The sequence below is a fragment of the Thunnus thynnus genome, chromosome 13 (assembly GCF_963924715.1).
Source record: "Thunnus thynnus chromosome 13, fThuThy2.1, whole genome shotgun sequence".
Taxonomy (NCBI): domain Eukaryota; kingdom Metazoa; phylum Chordata; class Actinopteri; order Scombriformes; family Scombridae; genus Thunnus; species Thunnus thynnus.
In genome coordinates, this window is record NC_089529.1 from 29,421,273 (window position 1) to 29,445,066 (window position 23,794).

Here is a 23,794-nt window from a genome sequence, read left to right on the forward strand (position 1 = left end):
TCATTTAAACTTGACCCTAGTGACAGTTTTTCCTCCTATGGTGTAACTAAATATTGTGTCACAATCTTACAAAACAAAAGTGGGCTCATCGCTGCATTGCTTAAGTTTCAGTGGAAATACAAACCTCAGGCTGTCTATTTGACAGAAAAATGTAATAATACCAACCTGTTGCACCAATGCTAAAGATATGACATATAAACACTTTTATGTATCCATCAACAGGTTAAAAAAGGGACAAAATAATGTCAAACTGAAGTTCATTGTTTCAGCTGTGAAAACAAGACACATTTAAATTTAAGGTGCTGATTCAGTATTCAAGGATGATATTCTGAGCATACACTCAAAACAACTCTATTGTATCTCCATTAACTTTGCAAGAAATTATTTTATTTCATTTTTTTTTTTTTACAGTGCATCTCCCAGTGTGTGTGTTTTTTTGGTCAAATGGTCATAAAAACGGTCTATGATGAAGTTTTCATACAGGATTTTACAAACTCACATCCCTAAAACATGTTAAAGCTGCGATATTCTCTGCGACGTTCACTTTCAGTGGGACAAAGCAGAACTCTTTCTCAATGTGCTGCAATGATCATGATGTTAAAATGGGGAAGTTTCCAGTTTTCAGGCTTTGAATGTGTCACACTTCCTTCCACATACTATGTGCTCAAGTAGAACTAAGAACAAGAGATGTGGTGCCTGAAAAACACCAACAGATCTTAAAGGGGAATGGTTTTGTTTACTCTTTAAGTGCTGATAAATGTTAATATTTGTCAGGAAACAAGACAAAGGATGACAACAGTGTTTCAGATGGAGGCTTTGATTAGAAAGTTATATTCTGAGTTTTCTGTAATCCGGACAGATTTGTGCTGAACAGACGGACCTTTAGTTAACTTTCCAACCCGTTTAGTTTGTTGTAGCTCCTCTCATGCTCGCTCTTTCAACTGTTGTTTGTGTTTCATGTTAATAATCTGGAAAGAAAATCGAATTTTTAATTTTTCCTGATTTATAAGCCTGAACTTGCAGCACCGTTGAGGCTTTAACACTAATTACGATTAAAACCGTTGAATAAATGTTCACATGCAAATATAATAATTAATAATTCAATCTGATGTCCGCTGAAGGTTATTTTTGTTGTCATTTTGTCTGTAAATCTACTTCTGCGTCCAATTCTTGCACGTTTTTGTTCTTCCGGCTTTGGAACAGGAAGTTAACATTCTTAATCCCGCCTACAAAACTCTGATTGGCTCGTTAGTTTTTCAGTCAACGAGCGAAACATCTGAACTATTTGAATCATTGAAAAAAATCTGAGAGTTAGCATTTAGCATTACATAAATCAGCGTGTAAACATGTATTGTTAGCAAGGCAAAATTCCATTTTTAGGATGTTTATACAACATTTTAATGTTGATTGTTTACATTTAATGCTAAACATTAGTATTCTTCATATTAGTTCACTAGTGTCGTACAAAGGTACATTTTTGACCTGAAGGTGGCGCTAAAGGAAGAGTCAGGATCATCGAGCTCGGTAGGATTCATCCTTTGGGGATCAGGAGTCCATCTGGTCTGGACCGAAGAGTAAACAATAACTTTACTTCTCATATTCACAGCTGACGTGTCAGTGAACTTTGTATGGATGTGATGACGGGTTGAGACGTATCGCTGTATTTTAACTGTGGAGTCAAATCATTCTGTCAGACAGACATTAAATAAACGTAACAGTAACAAAAAGGAAACGTTTCAACACATGAGGAGGTAGTCGGAAACACCTTCAACATCGACAAACATAAATACAGAAAATATTTAGTGGCGTAATGATGTTTCCTCTGCGCTTTAAGTACAGTTTGTTAGTTTACCTGCATGAATATTCAAAATGTGACATCAAGTTCTTTCTGATAGTTCTGCAGTTTTTTAAGGCTCTGGGTTCCAGTTTTTTTTTTTTCCAGCTCTCGTCAGAAAACCGTCCTCATCTTCGTCTTTGGCTCGGCTTCTTGGCTTGCTGCTGTTTTTTGAAGTCGATAAGGCAGCCGGTGGCCTCTGAGATCGGAGTGAAGGATCTGATGGGAGAGTTGCTGATCCTGAACCGTGATCCTGTACCTCCACCCTCCTCCTCCTCATCATCATCGTCATCCCGCAGATCAATGACATCTCTAAAAGTAAACAAACGTACGAGAACACAAATCCACAACAGTTAAAACTGAAAGAACTCAACCAAACTGGAATTAAATGAAAGCTCCTTTGGTGCTCTGAGTTTTCTTGTATACAAATAAAAGTTATATTAACATAACGAGGTGCATCTTTAAAAAGGGCTTTAGTCGAATGATTTTAAGTAATTTAATAAGCAGCATACAAAATATTCTTTGATTGCAGTTTCTCAAATTGCTGCTTTTCTCTGTTTATCATCAATGTAAACTGAATATTTTGGGGTTTTTGACTGAATGAGTAATTTGAAGACGTCACTTTGAGCTCTTGCAACTTACAACATTTTTGACTACTTGCTGACATTTTAGACGATATGATTAATTTTTTAAAATCAACAACAGATTGATTGAGGGCTGCAACTAATGACTACTTTCATGATCAATTAATCATCAAGTATGTAAAATGTCAAAAAATAAATAAACGTCTTTAAACCAAGAAACCAAAAGTATTTAATTCACAGTGACATGAAAGAAAGAAAAATGATTTACACTTGTTAAAAAATGTTTAAATTTGGTATTTTTTGAGTGATTTGTGTTTTGTAGGGCTGTAGTCAACCAAAGAAAATCTTGGTCGACTAAAATCGTACATAATCTTCAATTAATCGATTAGCCGCGCGCGCAGGTGTGTGTGTAAGTGTGTGTGTGTGTGTGAGTAAAGTAAACTCGGCAGCCACACATTTCTCTGTTCTGTATTTCGCTGTTTAGCATCTTCAGGTTATGCTAACCCATTGTTGCTAACTTTGGAGCTAACCCCCTTTACTTTTCCAGCATTTGGGGAAACAACAGACGTGACTTTTTAGCATTTATTAACTGACACACTGTAGTCTGTACTGTACATTTACTGCCAGACTGACAACTTACTACTAACCTTTTCATCTTGAATACACCCCCGTTGTTTTCACAGGTAATTTGTTAGTCTGTCCCTCCCGCCGCAGGAAATAATGGATTAATCCTGGAAAGCTGTTGATGTAGCACTTTTCTCCTTATGAAAATAACACGGAGATTATTCGACCAATGAGAATTTGGTTTCGGACGAGAGCATATCGACCAAGCGGCAACCTCTGAGGCTGTAAAATGAAGCCAATGTGGAAGTTCCTTGAATGGCCACTTGAGGCATCAAAAGCGAGTCATTCCCCATAGACCTCCATGTTAAAATGCCCAACTTTACAGCAGAAATAAACATGTTTACAGCCTGGTACAAAAAACGGTTTAGGTCTCTTTCCTCTTTCATGACAACTGTACGGGGGGTGATTTTTTTTATAACTCACCCGTTTAAATTTCATTAAGCTGTAAAGTTCTGCATAATAAAGGACATGGCTGCTTTGAGTGACAGGTCCGCCAGCCGCTAGGTGGCTTGTTTCAGCCATTTGGCCCGCCTCTTTGCCCATTTTTGATTGGCTGGGAGTTAGGCAGCGTCACGCACTGCCAAGATGGCGACGGCCGGAGAGGCTCACTTTGAGCTTCAAAACCGCTCTTCAGAAACCAACGGGTGACGTCACGGTAACTACGTCCATATTTTTATACAGTCTATGATATCGACCAACTAGTCGACCAGCAGACTACAGCCCTAATGTTTTGAAGTTATGTTTTTTTTTTAATGTGCATTTCTACTGAAGAAGTCAATGAAGTTTGGATTCAAAAATTTTCTGTTAAAAACAAACAAAAAAACAACAACCCTAAAACAAAACACAGCTATAGTTTAATGATTGATGCTGAAGCTTTAGCGTACTCACCCCGGCTGGAGTCTGGATCCAGACGGACCGGCCTCTGTGAACAACAGAACAACAACATGTCAGTAAAACATCAATCAGACGACAGTTTGAAACCTTTTATTCGGAGGTTGTGAAACGTCTGGACGTTGATCTGATCGCGTCAATCATTTCAGTCATTTTTAAATCAAGAATGTCAAACTCGTGTTTCTCAGTTCCAGCAGTCATTCATGAGGATATACTGCTTTTCTTATTTGATAGTAAATTCAATATCAAACCAGACAAGATGTCAACTTGTATCTTTTTTAGTTTTCAGATGTTTTATACACCGAACAATTAACTGATAAATCAAGAAAATAATTGTTAGTTTCAGCTCTAAACGATTAGCATTTCTAATTTGACAGTAAATAGATAAGATCTAATGAAAATCTCCTGTGATCGGTCATTTTAAATGTGCAGCTCTGCCCTGTCAGTGCGTCTGACTTTATCTTCTGTCAGTAATGCTGTCAGATGACTGTTGGTCATGTTCTGGGTGTTTTTATTGTTATTATTATGTGATTTGTAGTCAGATCAACGTTTCTTAGGTTCGTTTGTTCCTGCAGCTCATCTCCAGACAGCAGCAGGTTTCTCCTCAATGTCAGACACAAAAACAAGATTTCACAGTAGAACAGAAGAAGGAAACATCCTCCCGTAGTGATTATTCATCTATTAACAGACCCAAATTTCTCACAAAGTGGTGAGTTTATTTTTTTTTTTTAAATTTATCTTTGTGATACTTTGTCTTGGAGCTAAAAAGTCTCTGTGGTTCTGACAGTTTTTGGGGACTAAAACATTTATTCAATTATGAAAATAGTTGCTGATTAATTTTCTGCCAATCCGCTAATCGATTAACAGTTGCAGCTGTAATGTTGGCGCTGCTTTCAGTCTCACCTGAATCTCCTCTCTCTGTTTTCTGCAGAGCCGACAGCAGATTTCCCTTCTGGAAGGTCAGAAATACAGAAAACAAAGTTATTATTAAAAAGGGGATAAAATCATGTGGAAGGAGTTTTGAGTCGTGTCATTCTGTGCTTTAGTTTCTCTCTGGTTTCAGGATAAAAGCTCAGTTGTTGTTCAGCGTGTAACAAGACTCACCGCTGCAGTCTTTGGCGCCTGCTGTTGGATGCAGAGCTCAGTGTGTCGGCCGTAGTCTCTCAGAGGAACGGCTTTCTGACAGATGAAACATTTCTCTTGGTTCCTGTGAAAAATAAATGTAATGAAATCAGACTGACAAACACTGAGCTGCTGCAGTTAAATCTGAGAAGGTCGAACATATTCACCCGCCAGCGTCAGACGGGTCAGTCGGCTCCTCGGCTGCTCTCCTTGTTCTCTTCCTACGAGGCTTCAAAGACACTAGAAAGTGGAAAGAAGGGCGTCATTTTAAAGCTTTAACACAACACGGGGTGATATCGGAATAATGTGCTCGTTTACACCCTTAATTCCTACCAGAATCAGCTGTATTTTGTTTTTAGTGATGCAGGTTGAAGCTGCTTCATTAATACATTTACAGAATAAAGTGCAGCACGTTGGAAGTGGTTACCAGCTCTGCTAACTATCTAACTATAGAAAAATCCATTTCACATGAGTTATGGCTAAGTTATAAGAGTAAATACATGTTGAATGAATAAAACATTTTAACAGGATCATCTCTTTATGTGTCTGTATGACCAAAGACGTCCATATCAATTACAGAGCCAAACCTGCGCCTGTGCAGTTCACAGCTTAAGTGTCTTGTACTTAAGGAAAATAAAGTTTTTCACCTCGGTAACAGTCGGCCTCGGGTCTCTTCTCGTCCATGACGGCCACCTCTCCGTCGCAGTACGCCGCGTGCATCTCTATCTCTGTTGCGGGGAAGGATCTCTGACAGATGGGACAGTCGACGTTGGTTTTGGTGCTCTGAGGGACGACGACCGGCTCCAGTTCAGGAGACTTCGACCTTGGAAGCCGTCTGTCCTTTATCTCCTCCACATCTGGATCCCCTCTGTCCTCCTTCTCCTCCGTCATGTTTTGGCTGCTGACAGGTTTGTTTCCCTCCATCTCTGCGGCCGCTGGAGCTGCAAACACAGAAACATACACTCGTCTTTTAGATTTATATATTTTAAAATAAAAAAAAAAGTTTTCAGTTCTATTCATGAGGCCTTACCATCCACCTCCATCTCCTCCTCTTCCTGTGCCTCATTCCTGGCTGGAGCATCGACTGGGAGAATCATCTCCACTTCCGGTTGCTCGGGACTTTTAGGCTGCAGCTGTGGGGAAATCTGATCAACATGTGGAGACGTTTTTACATCTGATTCTTTTCTGCAGTCGGACTGAAATCCAAACTGGAGGTTATGTTTTCAAAATAAAAGGAGGAGAAGATGATAAGAGTGTGAAATTCATTGAAGATGTATTTTATATGACGCTCTTTGCAGTCATGGATCAGGCTTCACTTCATCTCTACTTTCATAACTTTGTAAAACAAAATGTAACAAATAAATACATAGATATAAATGAACTGAATTGTAATTTATTAAAATACCAGACGCAGCTGTTTGAGTCAGTATGAGACTGATATCATAGATCTCTCGTTTAAAGTAGTTTTAGTTTGGTTTCAGACATATGAACATATTAGACACAAATTATTATTCCTGGCAAAGTTGTTTTATGTAGAAAATCTTTGTCATTTTATTCTGTTTTCTACAGAAATGTTGAGTAATTTCCCCTTTTTTTTTCCTTTTCCTTGTATCTCAAGTTGTGTAATTTAAAGACCAAAATAAATTTCAATAAAAAAATAAAAAAATCTCACCAGCGCTCCGTCATCGGTGGCGATCAGCAGATCTTGCGTGCTGTCGTTGTCACTCAGTTGAGTCTCTGTTGTAAAAAAAAACAAAACAAGAGCAGCCGTTTTAATAAAGTGTTAAAAGTTAGAAGGATTTCACTTCAACATGAAACTACAGCACATTATTATATTATTATTATTATGAACATATACAGCTCTACATCCCATCATGACAGTAAAATTATAAAAGTCTGCTCGGGGTTAATCATATGTAAAGACTTTAAACATCTTATCAGACATCATGTGTGTAAAAAAACAAACACCTGTCAGAACATGAAACAGCAGTTAGAGGAAAACTAAAGAGTAAAAATGCAGAATAAAATGTCAAAAAACAACAAATTACTAAAAAATAATGTGCTGTTCCTCTGTTTGGTTGTTTGTTAGTGTATTTTTTCGTTGCTGTGGTTAAATGGTGAAACATCTGGAGCAAATAACACAGTGTCAACTTTCTCTCTAATGATCTTATATTTAAAGGTGAACTCTTGAACTGGTGAACTTCTGTTTACGAAGTATTTTGTGTCCACAGAGGCGGCTGTGTGAAATCTGATGAACGGCCTCAGGTGATGTCACTTGAGTCGACGTTGGTCGAGACTGAAGACGAGAAAAGTTTGAAAAGTGATAAAATCTGTGGGTGAGGAGTTAGAAAGAAGTGATGTTATCAAACCTCTGCAGCTGTCACCAGTATAACTCACCCCAATCTCCCACCAAACTGTCAGTGATAGAGTTGCATTGTGGGTAATGTAGGTGCCACTTATGACAAGGAAGAAGAATGTATTTCTACTTCTGCTGCATTGATTTTAATCCTTTTTTTTAAAAATAAACTCTATGGATTTTCTTTGTCTGGTTTAGTTGAGAAAATGAATAAACAGTAACGTCCAGACACAGAAACGTTGCAAAAAATGTAAACAGACGTGAAGAAAATGTGCGTATGGGCTGATGTACAATAAACAACGTTAACTTTATTTAGATTATTTTCATTTTTGATTAATCTGTCGATTATTTTTCTTGATTAATTGTTTGATCTACGTCTAAATGTCAGAATACGGTGAAACATGTCGATCAGTGTTTCCTAAAACTCAAGACGACAAATGTCTTGTTTTGTCCACAACTCAAAGATATTCAGTTTACTGTCACAGAGACCAGAAACCAGAAATAATACACTTGAGGAGCTGGAATCAGAGAATTTTGAAGTTTCCTATAAAAGTAAACAACAATGATGAATTGATTATAAAAATAGCTGAAGATTAGTTTAAATATCGGCAACCAATCAATTCAAAGTTGGCCACTAAAACAATCAATCGACTAATCGCTGCAGCTTTAGTTTGTTTAACTGAATGTGACTACTGTCTTTAAACACACACAAGAGCGACGAGGTTATTTGAGGCTCTTTATGCCACATTATCTGACATAAAGCAAGATATTTCAAACACAAGCTAACAGTCATTGATAATTATCCTGACAGACTAATTACTTGTAATTAAACAATTACAAACATGGCGTCTAAAACCCTCCACATCCCCTGAAATACAGAGAACATGACCTCAAAGTCTTCTATTGTAGCTACAGCTAATTCACCTCATTCTCTGAAGGCTGTCTCAGGCATTCTGGGAAATGTAGTACTTAGCTGTAGAAAAGTGGAATAAATAAACACTCAGAATGTCTCCTGGAGTTCATAATGTGTAAGTTTAAAGTAATAAATATATTAGAGAGTAGCTTCAGTACCTGGACAAACCTCGCAGTCATCAGTATCCACCTTTCCTTCTTTTCTTACAGCCCTCTCTTCTTTTCCTCTTTCCTCCTCTTCCTCTTCCTTCTTGTCTTCCTCCTCCGTCTCAGCTGGAGGAGAATCAGCTGTCTCACTGAGTTTTCTGCCTCTCAGTCTGAGACCTCGTCTGAAAAATGTATTAAATAAAAACAGTTTATCACGTTTCAGATGCTGCACAGATGATGTTTAACATACCTGCAACATCTAATTTAATGACACAACATTTATCATATTCAAATGATGCTCATTTCTGTTAAATGTGAATATTTTATCATGAAGCTGCTCCTTCAGCTGGTGTGGACACGGTCAAGCAAACTGGGAGAAAACTGTTTGTCCGTAAAACACACAAAATGTGATTTAGTTTGAAAGGAGATTTAGTTTGGTTTCAGACATAAATCACCACGAACATCTCTAATTAAACCAAGTCCCGATTCAGTCTGATTATCTATATGAAGTAAATTATTCTGTTAATCTCAATTATCAAAAATATGCACAAACACAACTTTCTATTTCTGAATAACAGCCTCCTGTTCTAAATTATCTAATAACTCAGAACTATGTAGTTCAGTCCGATTGACTGGTTTTATACTCAGATTAACTGGCGACACCTAGTGGCACAAACACAGAACTGCGCAGTTAATGCAGACAAAACCCTTGTTATATAAAGTAAGTTTACACTGACATCTGTTTCTGAAATGTGTTCAAAGAGGAAAATAACAACAAAGACATGTTTGTCTTTTATTAAATTAAAGGACTGTTATTATTTATCTGACACTGCAACATAGTTTTTATTCTCCTGTTTAACCCATAAGAACCTGTTTCTCCTTAAAAGGAAAATTATGGGGAATATAAATCAGAGCAAATGAACCACGAGGAACACATTTCTGTAATGTAACATATATGTCATAACTTGTTTTATATCAATTTGTTCAAGAAATGTGATCAGAACAGGTTCAATGTAATACAGGACGTCTTATTAAAGCAAACTTACCTTAAGTAACAAAAAAACAAGCTTTTTTAAAATTAGCTAGTTAGCTAGTACTGACCAGGCACACCACCATTTTGGAAGTGATGTCATTCACACCTTGTCACATGACTGCAGCGGGATGTTCAGTAGATGTCACTTCATGACTTAAAATCAAGGATAAAAGCTGCTATAAGGAACTTTCCAGAACATTGAAAGGGTTCTTTTGGGTTAATATGTTTTATTATATTTTACCTTATTTTATCATCAGCTCCTTTTTATATTGCATTGCTTTTCTTAATGCCTTTTATGTTTCATGTAAAGCTCTTTGAATCGTCTTGTTGGTGAAAATAAACCTGCCAGAATGCTAAAATAAAAACCACTTGACTTTTCGTTTGACAATATTAACTGACAGCAGCTGCTAACAGACTGAAATAACTGTGGTCAATTAAGCAACAAAAACAAAAAGAAAAACCCCAATATTTTACCGTCGAGGGACGAGCTGTTGAGGTGATTCAGCAGGCGACTCTGGTGAAGGAGATTTCTAGAAGAAAATAAATCATGTTTGTTAAATGACTTGCTTTGTATTTAACTGATTCAGTTTTTAACATCAGGCGTGAAGCAGCTTTAACGTCCGCTGGTGTCTTCAGCTCACAGCAACCTCAACATGTAATTTCATTTTCTAAGAGAAGAAAATCTCACCATAACTGAGTCAAACTATCAACCTAAAAGTTTTTCTGTATGAAAACAACAGAGAAACATAGTGTGTACAAATATCTAAGTGGACACTTCCTGGTAAATGTTTGAGACTGATGGATTTACAAAAAGTCACAGTTGAAACTTTGCCTGATTCTTCTGATTCAACGTCCGATATCCCAGCCCATAAATACATTGTTAGAGGTTCAGCATCTAAATTGTGAAGATCATCATCATCATCATCGTACCTCCGGCTCTGGCAGGACGGCCTCCCCCCACTCAGCCTTCCTCAGCAGACACCTCTGAGCTTGCTTCAGACTCTTCTCATACACCTCCATCTGAGCCAGGATCACCTGACGGACAGACAGACGGATGAAAAATGAGAAATTAGATTTTATATTTGTCTTATTTACACGCTTGGTGAAAGAAGAGTGAAAAGACTCATTTAAACAAAATTAATACAGTGATTATTTTACTGTCTCCTGCAGGGCTGCAACTAAACATGGTTATCTGCTTTATTTAAAAAATCATCCATTAGTCTATAAAACAACGAATAAAAGTGAGAAAACGTCTGGAATATTTACTAGTTACATCTCGGTGTGTTCGACGTCACCATCCAGGCTATAAAGTGAAGAAAACATCTTAATAAAGACTAAAGAAGGATTAGAAAATGACAACAAAGGCAAAACAATAATTAGTTATAAATCTTACAATGTTATTATACATAAAATGTTACAACAACTTCTGTATAAACACTAAACTATCCAAAGGTCAAAAATAGAAAATGACAAAAAGTAAATAAAGGGAAAAGATGCCAATTTATCAGAAATCTTTGCAGTAACATCACATCACTTAGAAGGATAAAAATGATAGAAAAGACTAGTAGATGAGTTCAAAGAAGCACTAATCTGAACATACAGTTGTGCTCATAAGTTTAGGGTTAGGGTTAGTTTACATACCCTAGCAGAATCTGTAAGATATGTATCATTCATAGTGTCTATAGTTGTGACCATAAAGTTCAATTTTGGTCTCATCACTCCAAATAACTTTGTTCCAGAAGTTTAGAGGCTTGTGTAGTTGCTGTTTGGCAGATTGTAAGTGGGCTGTTTTGTGGCGTTGGCACAGTAACGCCTTTTTTCTTTGGTATTTTTGTTCAAGTACTTCCTTATTGTTCATCTTGAAACAGCCAAACATGCAACTTTCAGCTGAACTTGCATGTGTTTTTTTCTTTGCAACCTGAATTTTCCTGGCACTTGTGGCTGAAATCTTTGTTGTTCTACCTGTCCATGGTTTGGTATCAACACAATCCTTCATTTTCCACTAGAGCTTGAACACTACTGATTGGCATTTTCAAATCTTTGGATATCTTTTTATATCCTTTTACTAGTTTATAAAGTTCAACTCCCTTTTGTTTTGCTTTCCTCATGGCTCAGTATCCAGTATAGTCAGAGTAGCCCTGGATGAAATGTGCAGGAGTCTCTCAAGAGCTGAGAAACTCGTTAACTATTTATACACAGACACTAATTACAATCAGACAAGTCACAGGTGTGGAAACTTACCTTTCACAGCCGTTTAAACGTGTGTGTATATTATCAGGTCAAACATTCAAGGGATGTAAAATTTTGATCAGGACCATTTTGGTGATTTCAGTTATCATTATGATTTAAAGAAGGCAAACACAATTATGTGAAAATAAATGGCTTCACCTGACTACAATCCCTAAATAAAACAAACATTTTCAGCATGATCAGTCATTTTTTTTCTAAAATATGGCCGATATTTCACAAATTCTACCAGAGTATGTAAACTTATGGGCACAACAGCTGCAGATATTTATCATCCAAAAACCACATTATCCAAGGAATAAATTAAATATAGGTAAAAAAACAAAATATGCTAATGATACAAGCACACCAGAACAAGGGAGTGTAATTTAAGGATTAGTTTTATGATATTGAGCTCCAGAATGACCAAAATCTAGCAAACAAATATCTTAATTAGCCCTAAAATCTTAAATTATAATATTAAATTCATCATATTTCATTCCCTTGGGAGTCTGTAAAGAAAATATCCAAAATGTGTTGTCTTCTTTTAAATAACTAACCATGTTTTCTAATTTTCTCACATATTCAGGTGTGCGGAGAGTTTTTTTAATCTATAAAACACTGAAAATATATCTTTTTTTGCGTGAATAACAGGCCAAGATTTAAAGATGTTCAGTTTACAATTATATAAAACACATAATCCTCATATTCAAGAAGCTGAAACCCAAGAAAACTGGCTTGATTGATTTACAAATTGTTTTTCCCTCCAACCAAATAAATTATTAATAATCTTGAGAGCGAGCCTTCAGAGAACTTTGTAGCTCTTATGAGAATAAGTGTTGAGGTGAAACACATCTTCACCTGTGTGTAGCTGTCTGGGTCGAGGCCTCGTGGACAGAAGGGAACCCCCCAGTAGTAGTGAACTGTCGGTCGGCCCGCGGGCTCTCCAGGCGGGGACGACGCGCTGCTGACTCCCTGACTGCTGATTGGCTGTGGTTCTTGCTGCTGGCAGGCGGATGTGGAAGAGGTAGAAGGTCTGAGTGAGATGCGTTTGTTGGAGCTGCTGTGATCCTCAGCGAACGCGTCGACACACCTGTGAGGATTCAGGCTGGAAACACACACACACAGAGAGTCACAGTGAGAAAACAGAACAGATGAATTGAACAGTTTAATTGGTCAAATATATCAAGTTCTGTCACAAGAGCTAATAATATATTTATAAATCAAACAGTAACACATATTGAAAATCATACGGCAAACTAAACTTTTTCGTTACAACTGTATTGAGATCTTAAAGATTATTAACCAGCTGCATTTCAGCAAAAACTAAACGCAGCAAACTTTAACTTTGTGCAACTCTGAATCCTGAGTACGCCGTCCTAATATCGATACTAGAGTTCCGGAGACGCCTTAAATGTTTTCAACCTCATTTGACACGACTGTGTGAACGCAGACGTCTTTATCTGAGCGTGTTGTCAGCTTGTGATGAAGTTCATTTGATCTGACCTGCAGTTTGGTCCGTTCGTCCCCGGAGAGGCTGCAGTCACATGAATCAGGGAGGCCGCCGAGCCGTCTGCCTCATGAACGAGTCTCTCCCCTGGGAAGACCGGGCTGGGCGAGCCGACCGGCTGCAACACATGCAGGGAAGAACAGTGAAGACGGCGTAATACTTCCTGATAAAAACACTTCTGTCAATGTGATGTAACACATTTATTTGACTGTTTGAACTGTAAATAAAATGATAACAATGGTTGGATGATGTTGAAGGGAGAAATTTATCATCAAGATATTTTAACAGTATTGAAGTATTTGAGTTATTATATTTTATGATGTGAATAACTGGGGAAATGTGTCACTTGCAGAATGAATCAGGTGATATTTCTAAATCCCAATAAATTGATCTGGTATCAAGTATTGTGTGATATTCTTCTGTGTTGTGCAAAAACTATTAACAAAAACATTGGTGAGCCACACCGTCACTGTAGTTTTTACCAAACAAACAGGAGGAAATAGTGCATTTATTGGGGACTATTTTCAGCGGTGGATGAATCCACAGTGTGAGTATGTAGTGAGTATTTCTGGCAGCAGGACGGTTAAGTGACAATAAGAAAAATACTGAATATCGCCAGACTTATTCTTTAAAATAAATAAACTTGAACAGTCCAAATGCAAAATTAAAATTCTTGTCGTCCCTGAAGCTCTGAGCGTATTCTGGTGATGAGACGGTGAAAAAGCCGCATCTTAAAAACACATTTTTATACACTCACCTTCTCATCTGACAACTAGCCTTATTTGTTCACATAATACAGATTTGTTGTGGTACCGTTTGTTATTAACAGTTTCACCTTTTGAATGATTTTATTTGTAACCATATATTCAGCTGTTGTGACTGTATTTTGCTGTTTGCTGTCTTTTATGTCGTCTCTCTCTGCACTGGACAGCCATTTAGGCTCGTAGCTTGAAAAGCGCAAAACAAATAAAATCATCATCATTACTGTCACATCTTCGTCCTCGTCAGACCAGTGCAGCGTCATGTCACTGGTCAGCTCGGTTTCAGAGTTCCGGTTTCCCGTTCCAGAGGCTTCTTTCAGCTCCTCTGAATCAACTAAAACCAGAAAACACCGTCAGTGAAGAACAGAAACTCACTGAGCAACTACAATCTGCTACAGATCAACACATGACGACGTGTGATGTGATGTTTCACTCTACCTGACTTGAACTTCATGGTGCTTTTGTTAAACCTGTCGTCTTGACTGTGATCCATCTTTTTGTCCTACATTTAAAAAGCAGAAGAAGAAGACAGAAATAAAAGGGAAAATCACAAAGTGTCTGGATGTTATGACTGCGTGAGGACGTGGAAGATGATGGAGGGGAAATACTGCAAGAACTTCTGTTTCTACGACAAACACCGAAGCGGTGATATTGGACAGTAAATGACACTTTGGTTTCATTCTCCTCATACAGGCAGAAGACTCGTATGATTCATGTTGCAGCTCAGTGGACAAAGGACATGATGAATGAAGGGTTTGACACACAGTGAACTGGAGTAAGAGCCTGAAACTAGCGTCCTTCTCTGTGTATTGATTGATCCCATCTGTCCGTCCTCCTCTGTTGCTCTTCCAAGTTCTTCCATTTTTTTCCCTGTTAAAACGGTTTTTTGGGGAGTTTTTCTTTATTCGAATGGAGGATTTAAGGATAGAGGATGTTGAATTTCTGTACAGATTGTAAAGTCCTCTGAAGAAAAATCTGTGATTTGTGATATTGGGCTTTACAAATAAACATCAGCTTGACTTCAACACTGACCTGACAATAATTAAGTCAATTAACTAGTTGATTGACAAGATTAATCTGCAACTATTCTGATAATAATCGTTTTATATTTTTAAACAAATATGAGAAAACATTTGCTGGTTTAAGCTTCTCTATTGTGATAATTGTTGTTATTGCTTTTGTTTGTCATTCGCTGTAGTAAAATGAATATCTTTGGGTTTTGGATTGAAAAGAAGACATTTTGCAGCAATAGAAAAAATGATTAACTGACAAAATAAATTAGCAGAACACACATGTTGACTGACCTGCCTCAGACACAGAGCAGGATCTCCGGTTCCTTCATTCGAGCTGCTGGACCGATGACGTGAACCAGTCGATGGATTCTCATCACTGCTTGAATCTCGTAGCTCTGCTGCTGAAGACGTCACAGACTTCTCCTGCACATCAGGATCAATGTTTTGTCTCCTTTCAGTCCTGCACAACACTGGGCTTGTAGAGCGTCCGTGACTCTGCTCAGTCTGTCCGTCCTGTCCTCGCTCAGTCTCTGAGGGGACAGGACTTTTGGGGAATGCTGATCTCTCTGAGGGGGCGGCGTTCTTAGGAAGGCCTGTGTTTCTTGAGAATACCGGGCTCTTGGGCCGACAGGATGTGGGCATCCCAGAGGAGGAAAAACTCTCCTGAGAGGAGAACATGAACCCTGAGTTTTCACTGGTTGGTTTGCAGGCACTTGGAAGCTTCTCATGCTGAGTATTCCTGCCAAATACTGGACTTTTAAAAAACTCCGGAGTCGGTTCCACCTCTCCGTCGTCTCCCTGAGCGGTCTCTGAGAAGACGGGACTTTTAGGACGCGCTGTGCTCTCGGACAAAGCGAGGTCGCTGGAGCTTTTGGGAAAAGTGGGACTCTTGTGTTGAGCAGACGGAGACTTTTGGGTCGTGGTTGAACTGTCCTGAGAGCACAACACAAACCCTGAAGTTCTGCAGGTCTCCAGCAGGTTCTGGCTCAGCCGCGGGACGTGAACCTCGGCTCTGCAGCCGGTCGACGGGAAGATGGGAGATTTACGGAGCTGACAGTCGTCGATCTGGGTGGAGTCGCAGCTCTGTTTCAGTGTTGAGAGAAAACGAATACATACAGGTGTCAACAAAGCTTTATACTTGTTGGAAAACAGGATTTCAGGACAGGATGGTGACCATCGTCATGGGAGCATCGATCAGAACGCCAGAAGAACGAATATCCAAGGTTTTAAAGGTTTTTTATTTAGTTTTTCTATTATGTATTAATTTGTTTATTTTGTGGGGAGTGGAGGATCAGGGTTGTGAACTGTAAGGTTTCATTCAGGCTCATCACGGTAAATAACATTTTAGAGCTGACATTATTACTCAATTAACAGACATAAAAACTTATTTTCATGATCAATAAATTATAAATTTAGCAAGCAAGAAGCCAAACGTTCTCTGGTTACTTTTTTCTATTTTATATGATTGTAAATTGAATCAAAGCTGAAAAAATTAGTCGACCGCTCAAACAGTCGAAAGAGAAAAAAAAAAAACTATGAAAAATGCAAAAAATGGGCTGGTTCCAACTTCTCCACGGTTCCCCCTTTTTCACCCAAAGCAGTTGGAGGGCCGGTTCAGAGCCGGTGCCTAATCTCGAACCAGTTCTTTGCATTTCGACAGCCAAAGAACCGGCTCTCAGCCAGGAAAACTGGTTCCAGAGCGGCACCAACTCTTTGCTGGTCTAGAAGGAAGAACTGCTTACGTCAGGGATTATCATGACCAACCAAAAACAAATCGACGCCATTGTGGCAGAGATCTTAAGTCAGGCTAAAAGCTGTTAATAGGTCACTTTATTAAGGTTTAGATAGATTAGAGATGTGAAGGGGCCGCTGGATGGTGTTACATCGTATTTGGTGACCCATCAGATTCTGTGACCTGCAGTGTTGGAAGAAGATAAAAGATAATACATGAGCAGCATTTTAATATATCAGTCACAGCCTGATCTGAGTACTTCTTCCAACACTGCAGGTAACACAAATCGATGGGTCACCAAATATGGCGTAACACCGGGTGAGACGGCCGTCAGTCATGTGATACGGTCATGTCTTGCTTGACTATACTTCAGTGTGATCAGTCTGCTAGTAACGGCACACTTAATCGTTCATTTAGCAGGCAGTGTGCCGTATGTACATAGATGGTTCTGTAGTCCTCCATTGTTGTTGTGCTTGGAGTTCTTCTCCTTTTTCCCCATTTTGAGGCGGGTGGCAACCAGCGTTATGGTGAATTACCGCCACCTACTATGTTGTGTTTCTAGGAAACCAGAGACGTTTGCGGTTATGTAACGACTTGGCTCTTTAACCCGTGGAAAAAGCAAACCGGTTCTTCGAAGGTTTGTGAGTTTGAACCAACTGCGAAACGGCACCATCCCAGCACCAGCGCTGGGTTCCAGTTGGTGGAAAGGGGGAATGAGAGGATCTGCTCATTTCTTCTGTTTTAGATCATCGTAATTTTGACACTGTTTTTGTTTTGAACTGTTGGTCTCACAAAAAAATAATGATTTAAACACATGACTTTAGGCTCTGAGAAAGGTGATTGCCCATTTTTCAACAGCTTGCCCTAAACTGAACCACTTTAGACTCTAATAAACTATGACCAGTACTGTTCTCTGACAACAATCGTTAATTGTAGACCTGTATGTAAAACGTCATGTAAGACGTCAGGAATCTGTCGGACTGACCTGCGGTGAGTCCAGAAGCACAGACGGAGACTCGGAGCTGCAGGGTGAAGCCTGAGAGCAGATATTCTGAGTCTGAGACAAGTCCGGCATCTCCAGCAGAGGACTTCCTTCTTTCCTTTTACGCTTTTTATTCCTGTTATTGTTTTCATCTCCTGGTCCTTTTGTTCCTGCAAATATTTAAAAAAAAGCATGTTGTCAAAATTTCAGTTGATCTGATTAAGAGTCAAATAGTTCACATTCTTTTTCCTTTTCAGTAAATATTTCTTTTCCTGCTGTGATACTTCAGCAGAATCATATTCTACTTGTCGCCGTCTCACCTGATCTCTCCTCTGATGCGGACGCCGTCTCCCCGTTCGAGTACGAGAGTTTCCGTCGAGAGCAGAGTCTGAGCGAGGCCTCGGCTTCAGGGAGCAGGCTGTGACTCTGGGAAGGAGGGCACGGTTGTGTCTGACTCACCATCTGAGAGAGAAAAAACCACGACGTCAGAAACAGGAACACAGAACGAGGGAAAACACGTCGGGGTCCAGCAGCTCCTCACGCTTCACAACAGCCAGCTGAGCAAACACAAAGGAGATGAAACTCAGCAGAATGAGTCAGTGTCTTTGACAGAGACTTGTCTTTCACAAGCTGTTGAGTTCCACAACACCGCAAAGTATTATGGGAACTGTAGTTTCAAAACTCAGAACACACAGAAAGTTTTTTTGTTTTGCACAATCAGTAAATATTTTTTGGCATTAATGACACAATAAACTTTAAAAAAAATTGGATTTTTTAAAATAAAAGCTGTCCTAGAACATGTTTAATGAGGCTGAGTTTCCTAATAAATCCTGATACTATTATTGTAGGACATGCTGAGACATTTGTGACTCTGCTAAAAGCTAAAGGGGGTAAAAAACAAACAAAATAACCTTAAAACTCTGTTGTGTTCACTGTTGTTGGTTGACACAAAAGCCAACATGTCCTCTAGAAAAGAAAGAAAAAACTCTGTACTCACACTCTCTTGGATGGCTTTCATCATGGCCTCTTCCTCTTGCTGCTGCCTGAGTGCAGAGACGCTGGCTTCCTGTTCGCTCAGACGCAGAGCCAAGTCCATCATCTCCTCCTCTGTCATGTCTGACAACAACACAGACACAGAACCAAAACAGAAACCAAAGGTCAGGTTTCAAACTTATTATTACAGATTCACAAAAATCCTGCTTGTTAGATAATTCAGTGATTTCATTAGTACAAGTTTATTAAAGGCTTTACGGAGCTTTATAGCGGGCTTCAGCTCCTTGTTTATCCGTCTGGCTGCAACTTTACTGTTTTGGTTCACTGTCAGTGCTCTCATAGCGTCGTTTTCAGCCACAGCAGGCAGCTGTGGCTGAAAACGAAAGCTCAAAAGAAAGCTCTAAAAAGCCGCTGTACACTACCTGCTCAGCACCAAACGGCAAACAGACACAGTCAGCTGTAGGCTAGCTGGTGAACAAACCTTTGGATTTTGTCTTGTGTTCTCTCTCCTTCCTGCGTTTTCCTCTTGCTGATACTGATGACAGAAGAGATGACGAGAGCTCATCCTGGATAAACAAAGAAAAGTGAGTTTAGATGCAGTTATTTCCCAGACAGTGATCTTTTTGGTCCATTTGTAGCAAATGCATATAAACACACAAATATTAACAACACTTCAACAAACTATGTTCCTAATAATTCACTATCAGCTACAGTTGAATCATCAAATCTGCTCTCAGCTGATTTTCACTAACGTTCACATTTCTTCACCTTGTCGTCAAGATCTTCGTCCTCCTGAGTGTCTTCGTCCATCTGTTGGCTTTCAGAGGGAACGTCCTTGTTGATTTGCTTCCTCAGAGCCATCCTGCTCTGCTCCGGAGTAACTGACCAACAGAGACACAAAAAAAGATTCACAGTGTTACATTTCAAAACCGCCTATAACAGAAGCTTTCAATCCAGATTCACAACACTCAGATTCTTGCATGTTTTGTATCCTGCCAGCGTCAGATGGATTTGGGGAGTATCAGTAAATTCATGACTGTTGGGAAATGACTTAATTTCTTGATTTAAAAGGACAACGTGCAACATATCTGTAAACGTGCCAGCGTTAGCCAGCTGGCTCATGTTCAGTGGCAGTTCTTTGGCAATATGTTGTGAAACAGGGCTGCAACGATTATTTTCATTATTGATTCATCTGCTGATTATTTTCTCAATTCATTGATTTGTTTCTTAGTCTATAAAATGTCAGTAAATAGTGAAAAATGCCTGTTGTAATATCCCAGAGTCAAAGGTTCCATCTTCAAATGTCTTGTTTTGTCCAACCAACAGTCAAAACCCAAAGACGTTCAGTTTGTCATCATGTATGACAAGAAAAGAACAAAATTTCCACATTTGAGAAGCTAAAACCAGCAAATTCTTGGCATTTTTGAATAAAAAAATGACTAAAACGTTTATTCAATCATCAAAATAAGTTGCCTATTAATTTTATGTGGATCACCTCATAAATCAATAATTGCAGCTCTATTCTGGAATCAATGAAGTGATAAATTAGGAAATATAAACATCAGACAAACACTGATGCAGCAGCACAAAGACCAGATCCAATATTCAGCACATGAAGCAGAAACTTTGCAGACATTAGTCATGCAGAGCAGTAAGACACAGATAAAGTGAAATGGCAACAACCAACAGTACTGAACTTAATAACATGTTGACAGAAACAGTTTAAAGTTTGGTCTTCGGTATTATTATACTGAATATTATTTTCATTATTGATTAATTGTTTGGTCTATAAAATGTCAGGAAATGGTGAAAAATGTCGACCTCCTGTTGATTGACTAATTGATTCATCAACTAATCGTTGCAGATCTAGTCTCCAGTTTTTAAAGGAGAAAAAAAATCTCAGGCTCAATCATTTTCCAACTTAAAGGACAAATTCACAATTTTTCAAGTCTGTTTAAACCAGCAGTCAAGTGTCCATATGAGCAGTGAAAGAGGTTTTCCTCGCTGTAATCATTCGTGCTCTTCATACTGACTATTAAAGGGGCTATATCACGAAAAACTCACTTTTTTAGTGCTTGTCAGTATGTATTTGGGTCTCTGATGTTCTACTATCACACAAGCTGTGGAATAAGACAACCCAACAACAAGCCATTCAGATTTGATGCCTCTTCTTATGTCACATGGGGGGAAGCTAAGCTAAGGGCTGCTGCTGTCTCATCTTCTGAAGGAATAAACACCTAATTCTGCTTTGATCCGGTGCAGTTTACAGGCGGGAGGAGTTTGCTTTTTAAACTTTTTGGATTGAGTGGATTTATCTTCGATCTCGCTTGTCAACCTAGCTAGAGCTAAGTTAACACCAGAATCACACACCACTTCAGCTGCTGTCATCAATAATAAACATATTAAATGCCGGAGATGACGTTAGACGTTATTTTGAGTGTGGATGGAGCAGCTACATTGTTAGCATAGCTCTGATTGATCTGAACTCCATTCAGAAAACAAGCATTTTAAAAGTTGTTGCTTATCGTCTTGCTGAAAAACCTGACCAAGGATGAATTCAGGCTTTTTACAAACAGACATAATGACGTAGTTATTTCAGCATCCTTTTGATCCCTTTATTGCAATTAAATCACAGCAAAATCTAAGTTTATTTACACTCTCTGAATAGGGCTGTTTGGACAAGATAAGAAGGCTGCTGTGGTGCTCGATCCTTGTGGTATTTTGACCAAAGCATATCAGATAAACTTCATTAAGACCCCAGAGATCCCCTTCAAATAGGCTTTCAATGTAGTAACAAAAAGAGGGACTTTAGCACTAAAAAGACTGTAACGTTGAAAGATATCTACTTGATTTGACTCATCTGGACGCTGAAGCTTCATATCAGCTTCATATAAACTTTTAAATACATTTTTACACAGAAGGAGGACTGTGGATTTTGTCCTCCATCACTTCCATTGTAAGTGCATTATGAAGGGATCTTCTAATGGTCAGTATGAACAGGAGGAATGATTACAGCAAGAAAAACAGGTTTCACTGTTCATTTGAGCTCCTGACTGTTGTTTTAAGACAGACTTGGAAAATTGTGAACCCGTCCTTTAAACTGAGCTTCCCACTCTCAGCAGTATTTACCTGACGATGAAGAGTGTCCTCCTCTTCCTCTAACTAACGTCTACATTAAAGTTTTAGAGACAGTTGAATCAGAAAACAGAAGTCACTGGAAACACATTAAATCAATCAGCTGAAATTTAACGGTCACAGCACGAGAACATCGGTTGATATGGAAACAAACTGACCAAACTGTCAATAAGTCGCATTTCCGGTCGCCTGTGTGATTAACCGTATGATTAAAAAACACAGCGGCTATTTTTTTGTTTGTTTTTATGCTCAAGTGCTACCGAACACAACAATTAACCGAACAAATGTCAGTTTAAAACACTCACAGCGGAGTTTTCCTCACTTTCGCGGCGCCATGTTTGTTTCTGTTGACGCAATCACGTGACTGCTACGTAAGGCGCGTATTTGACGATGCCTTAATGGACTGTCAGAATGTCTGGACGCTGCCTTCACGGACTGTTTTTAACCAAACGTTTATCACTGATGAAAGAAGTATTCATGTCCTCTACTCAAGTAAAAGTACCAATACAGAAATGTAAATATACTCCGTTACAAGGACATTGGACTTCCTGGGTTTTAACCCATGTGTCATCCACATATCTAAACCAGTGGCTTGGTAAAGTTCCTCTGAAGGAGTTCAGGGCTCTGCTTTCTACTTCCTCTAGGAAGAGATTGGCCTTAATGGGAGGTACTGGTGAGCCCATAGCACAGCCACGCTTTTGTCTGTAAACCCCCTTGTTGTACTGGAAATAAGTGTTGTTCAGCAGTTCACAAATCTGGTCTGGGCTGAGGTTGGCTCTATTGTTCAGGGTGTTGTCATGTGACAGTGGTTTCCTTATGGTTTCCACTGCCTCCATAGTTGGGATGCATGTAAACAATGAGGTCACATCATTCAATTCATTTCAATTCAATTTTATTTATATAGCGCCAAATCACAACAAAAGTCATCTCAGGGCACTTTTCACATAGAGCAGGTCTAGACTGCACTCTTTAATTCACAGAGACCCAACAATTCCCCCATGAGCAAGCACTTGGTGACAGCGGTAAGGAAAAACTCCCCTTTAACGGGAAGAAACCTCAAGCAGAACCGGGCTCTTGGCGGGCAGCCATCTGCCTTGACCAGTTGGGTTGGACACCATGATTTCATCTGGGTCTGGTGTCAATCCTCAAACCTTGTTCACAAAGTCCATGGAGTTTTGAAGATGGTGAAGAGTGTTACCAACCAAGGGAGCTAAGATCGTAGATACTATATGTTTGGCAACATTGGAAGTCACTGAGTTGATGCTGCTGATAATGGGCCTGAGGGGGGCTCCTTCGTTGTGTATCTTGAAGAGCCCATACACGCATGGGACGGCTTCTCCAGGATACAAGAGATGACATTGTTCATGATTGATGGTTTTCTCTTTCTGTATCTGCCCTAAACATTCTATGGCCTTTTTCTCGTATTCACTGGTGGGATCTCACCTCAGTGTTTCATATGTATTAGTGTCACTGAATAGTGTGGTGACCCTGGCATGGTAGTCCGCTGTGTTTAGGACCATCTTCCTTTGTCAGCCAGTAGGATGGTAATGTTTTGGTCCTTGCTCAGTGACATCACAGCCTCCCTTTCCTGAATGATGAGGTTGGAAGGGGGTGCCTTTGTGTTGTAAAGGGCCGTCGATAACTTCAACCATCTGTTGTATGTTTCATCCAGTGCGGAATTATCTTTCTCTTGCCTCTATGCCTGCCTAATGCTTTAAGCATTTTGTCCAATCCCTGAATATGTGTTTGACTTTTTCAGTTTAAGTGTCATTTAAAGAAGAAAAGGGCCCCCTGTCTTTTCTCTGTGTTAAAAGTTTGCTTTCACTTTGTCATAAATCAGAACTTTGTCCACTTTTGTTGAAAATGGGAATGTTTGTTACTTCTGGTTGAATAAATAAATGTATACTTAAATACTGCAAATGTTTCCACATTAACTTAA

General features: G+C 39.0%; 1 protein-coding gene across 1 annotated transcript; it reads right to left on the minus strand.

Annotated features, from left to right (window-relative positions):
* Positions 1-796: 796 nt before the first annotated feature.
* On the minus strand, positions 797-22,131 carry uimc1 (ubiquitin interaction motif containing 1). The gene is made up of 23 exons (XM_067608907.1): positions 22,014-22,131; positions 21,850-21,889; positions 19,489-19,601; positions 19,202-19,286; positions 18,725-18,843; positions 18,048-18,189; positions 17,731-17,897; positions 15,305-16,096; positions 14,439-14,502; positions 14,225-14,334; positions 13,236-13,357; positions 12,591-12,837; positions 10,434-10,538; positions 9,978-10,033; positions 8,483-8,652; positions 6,728-6,792; positions 6,086-6,200; positions 5,703-5,996; positions 5,223-5,295; positions 5,038-5,140; positions 4,837-4,885; positions 3,931-3,964; positions 797-2,146 (listed from the first exon to the last, which is right to left on the minus strand). Exons 1-23 carry the CDS (start codon positions 22,032-22,034, stop codon positions 1,963-1,965), a joined length of 3,270 nt encoding a protein of 1,089 aa, XP_067465008.1. The 5' UTR covers positions 22,035-22,131; the 3' UTR covers positions 797-1,962.
* Between the last annotated feature and the right edge of the window lie 1,663 nt (positions 22,132-23,794).

Excerpts from the sequence above, each read along its gene's own strand:
- uimc1 (XM_067608907.1), bottom strand. The coding sequence starts at position 22,034 with ATGCGACTTATTGACAGTTTG. Across the intron at positions 8,653-9,977 it reads CAACAGCTCGTCCCTCGACG|ACGAGGTCTCAGACTGAGAG; the intron begins GTAAAATATTGG and ends TACATTTTTCAG. Across the intron at positions 2,147-3,930 it reads GGATCCAGACTCCAGCCGGG|AGATGTCATTGATCTGCGGG; the intron begins GTGAGTACGCTA and ends GTTTACTTTTAG.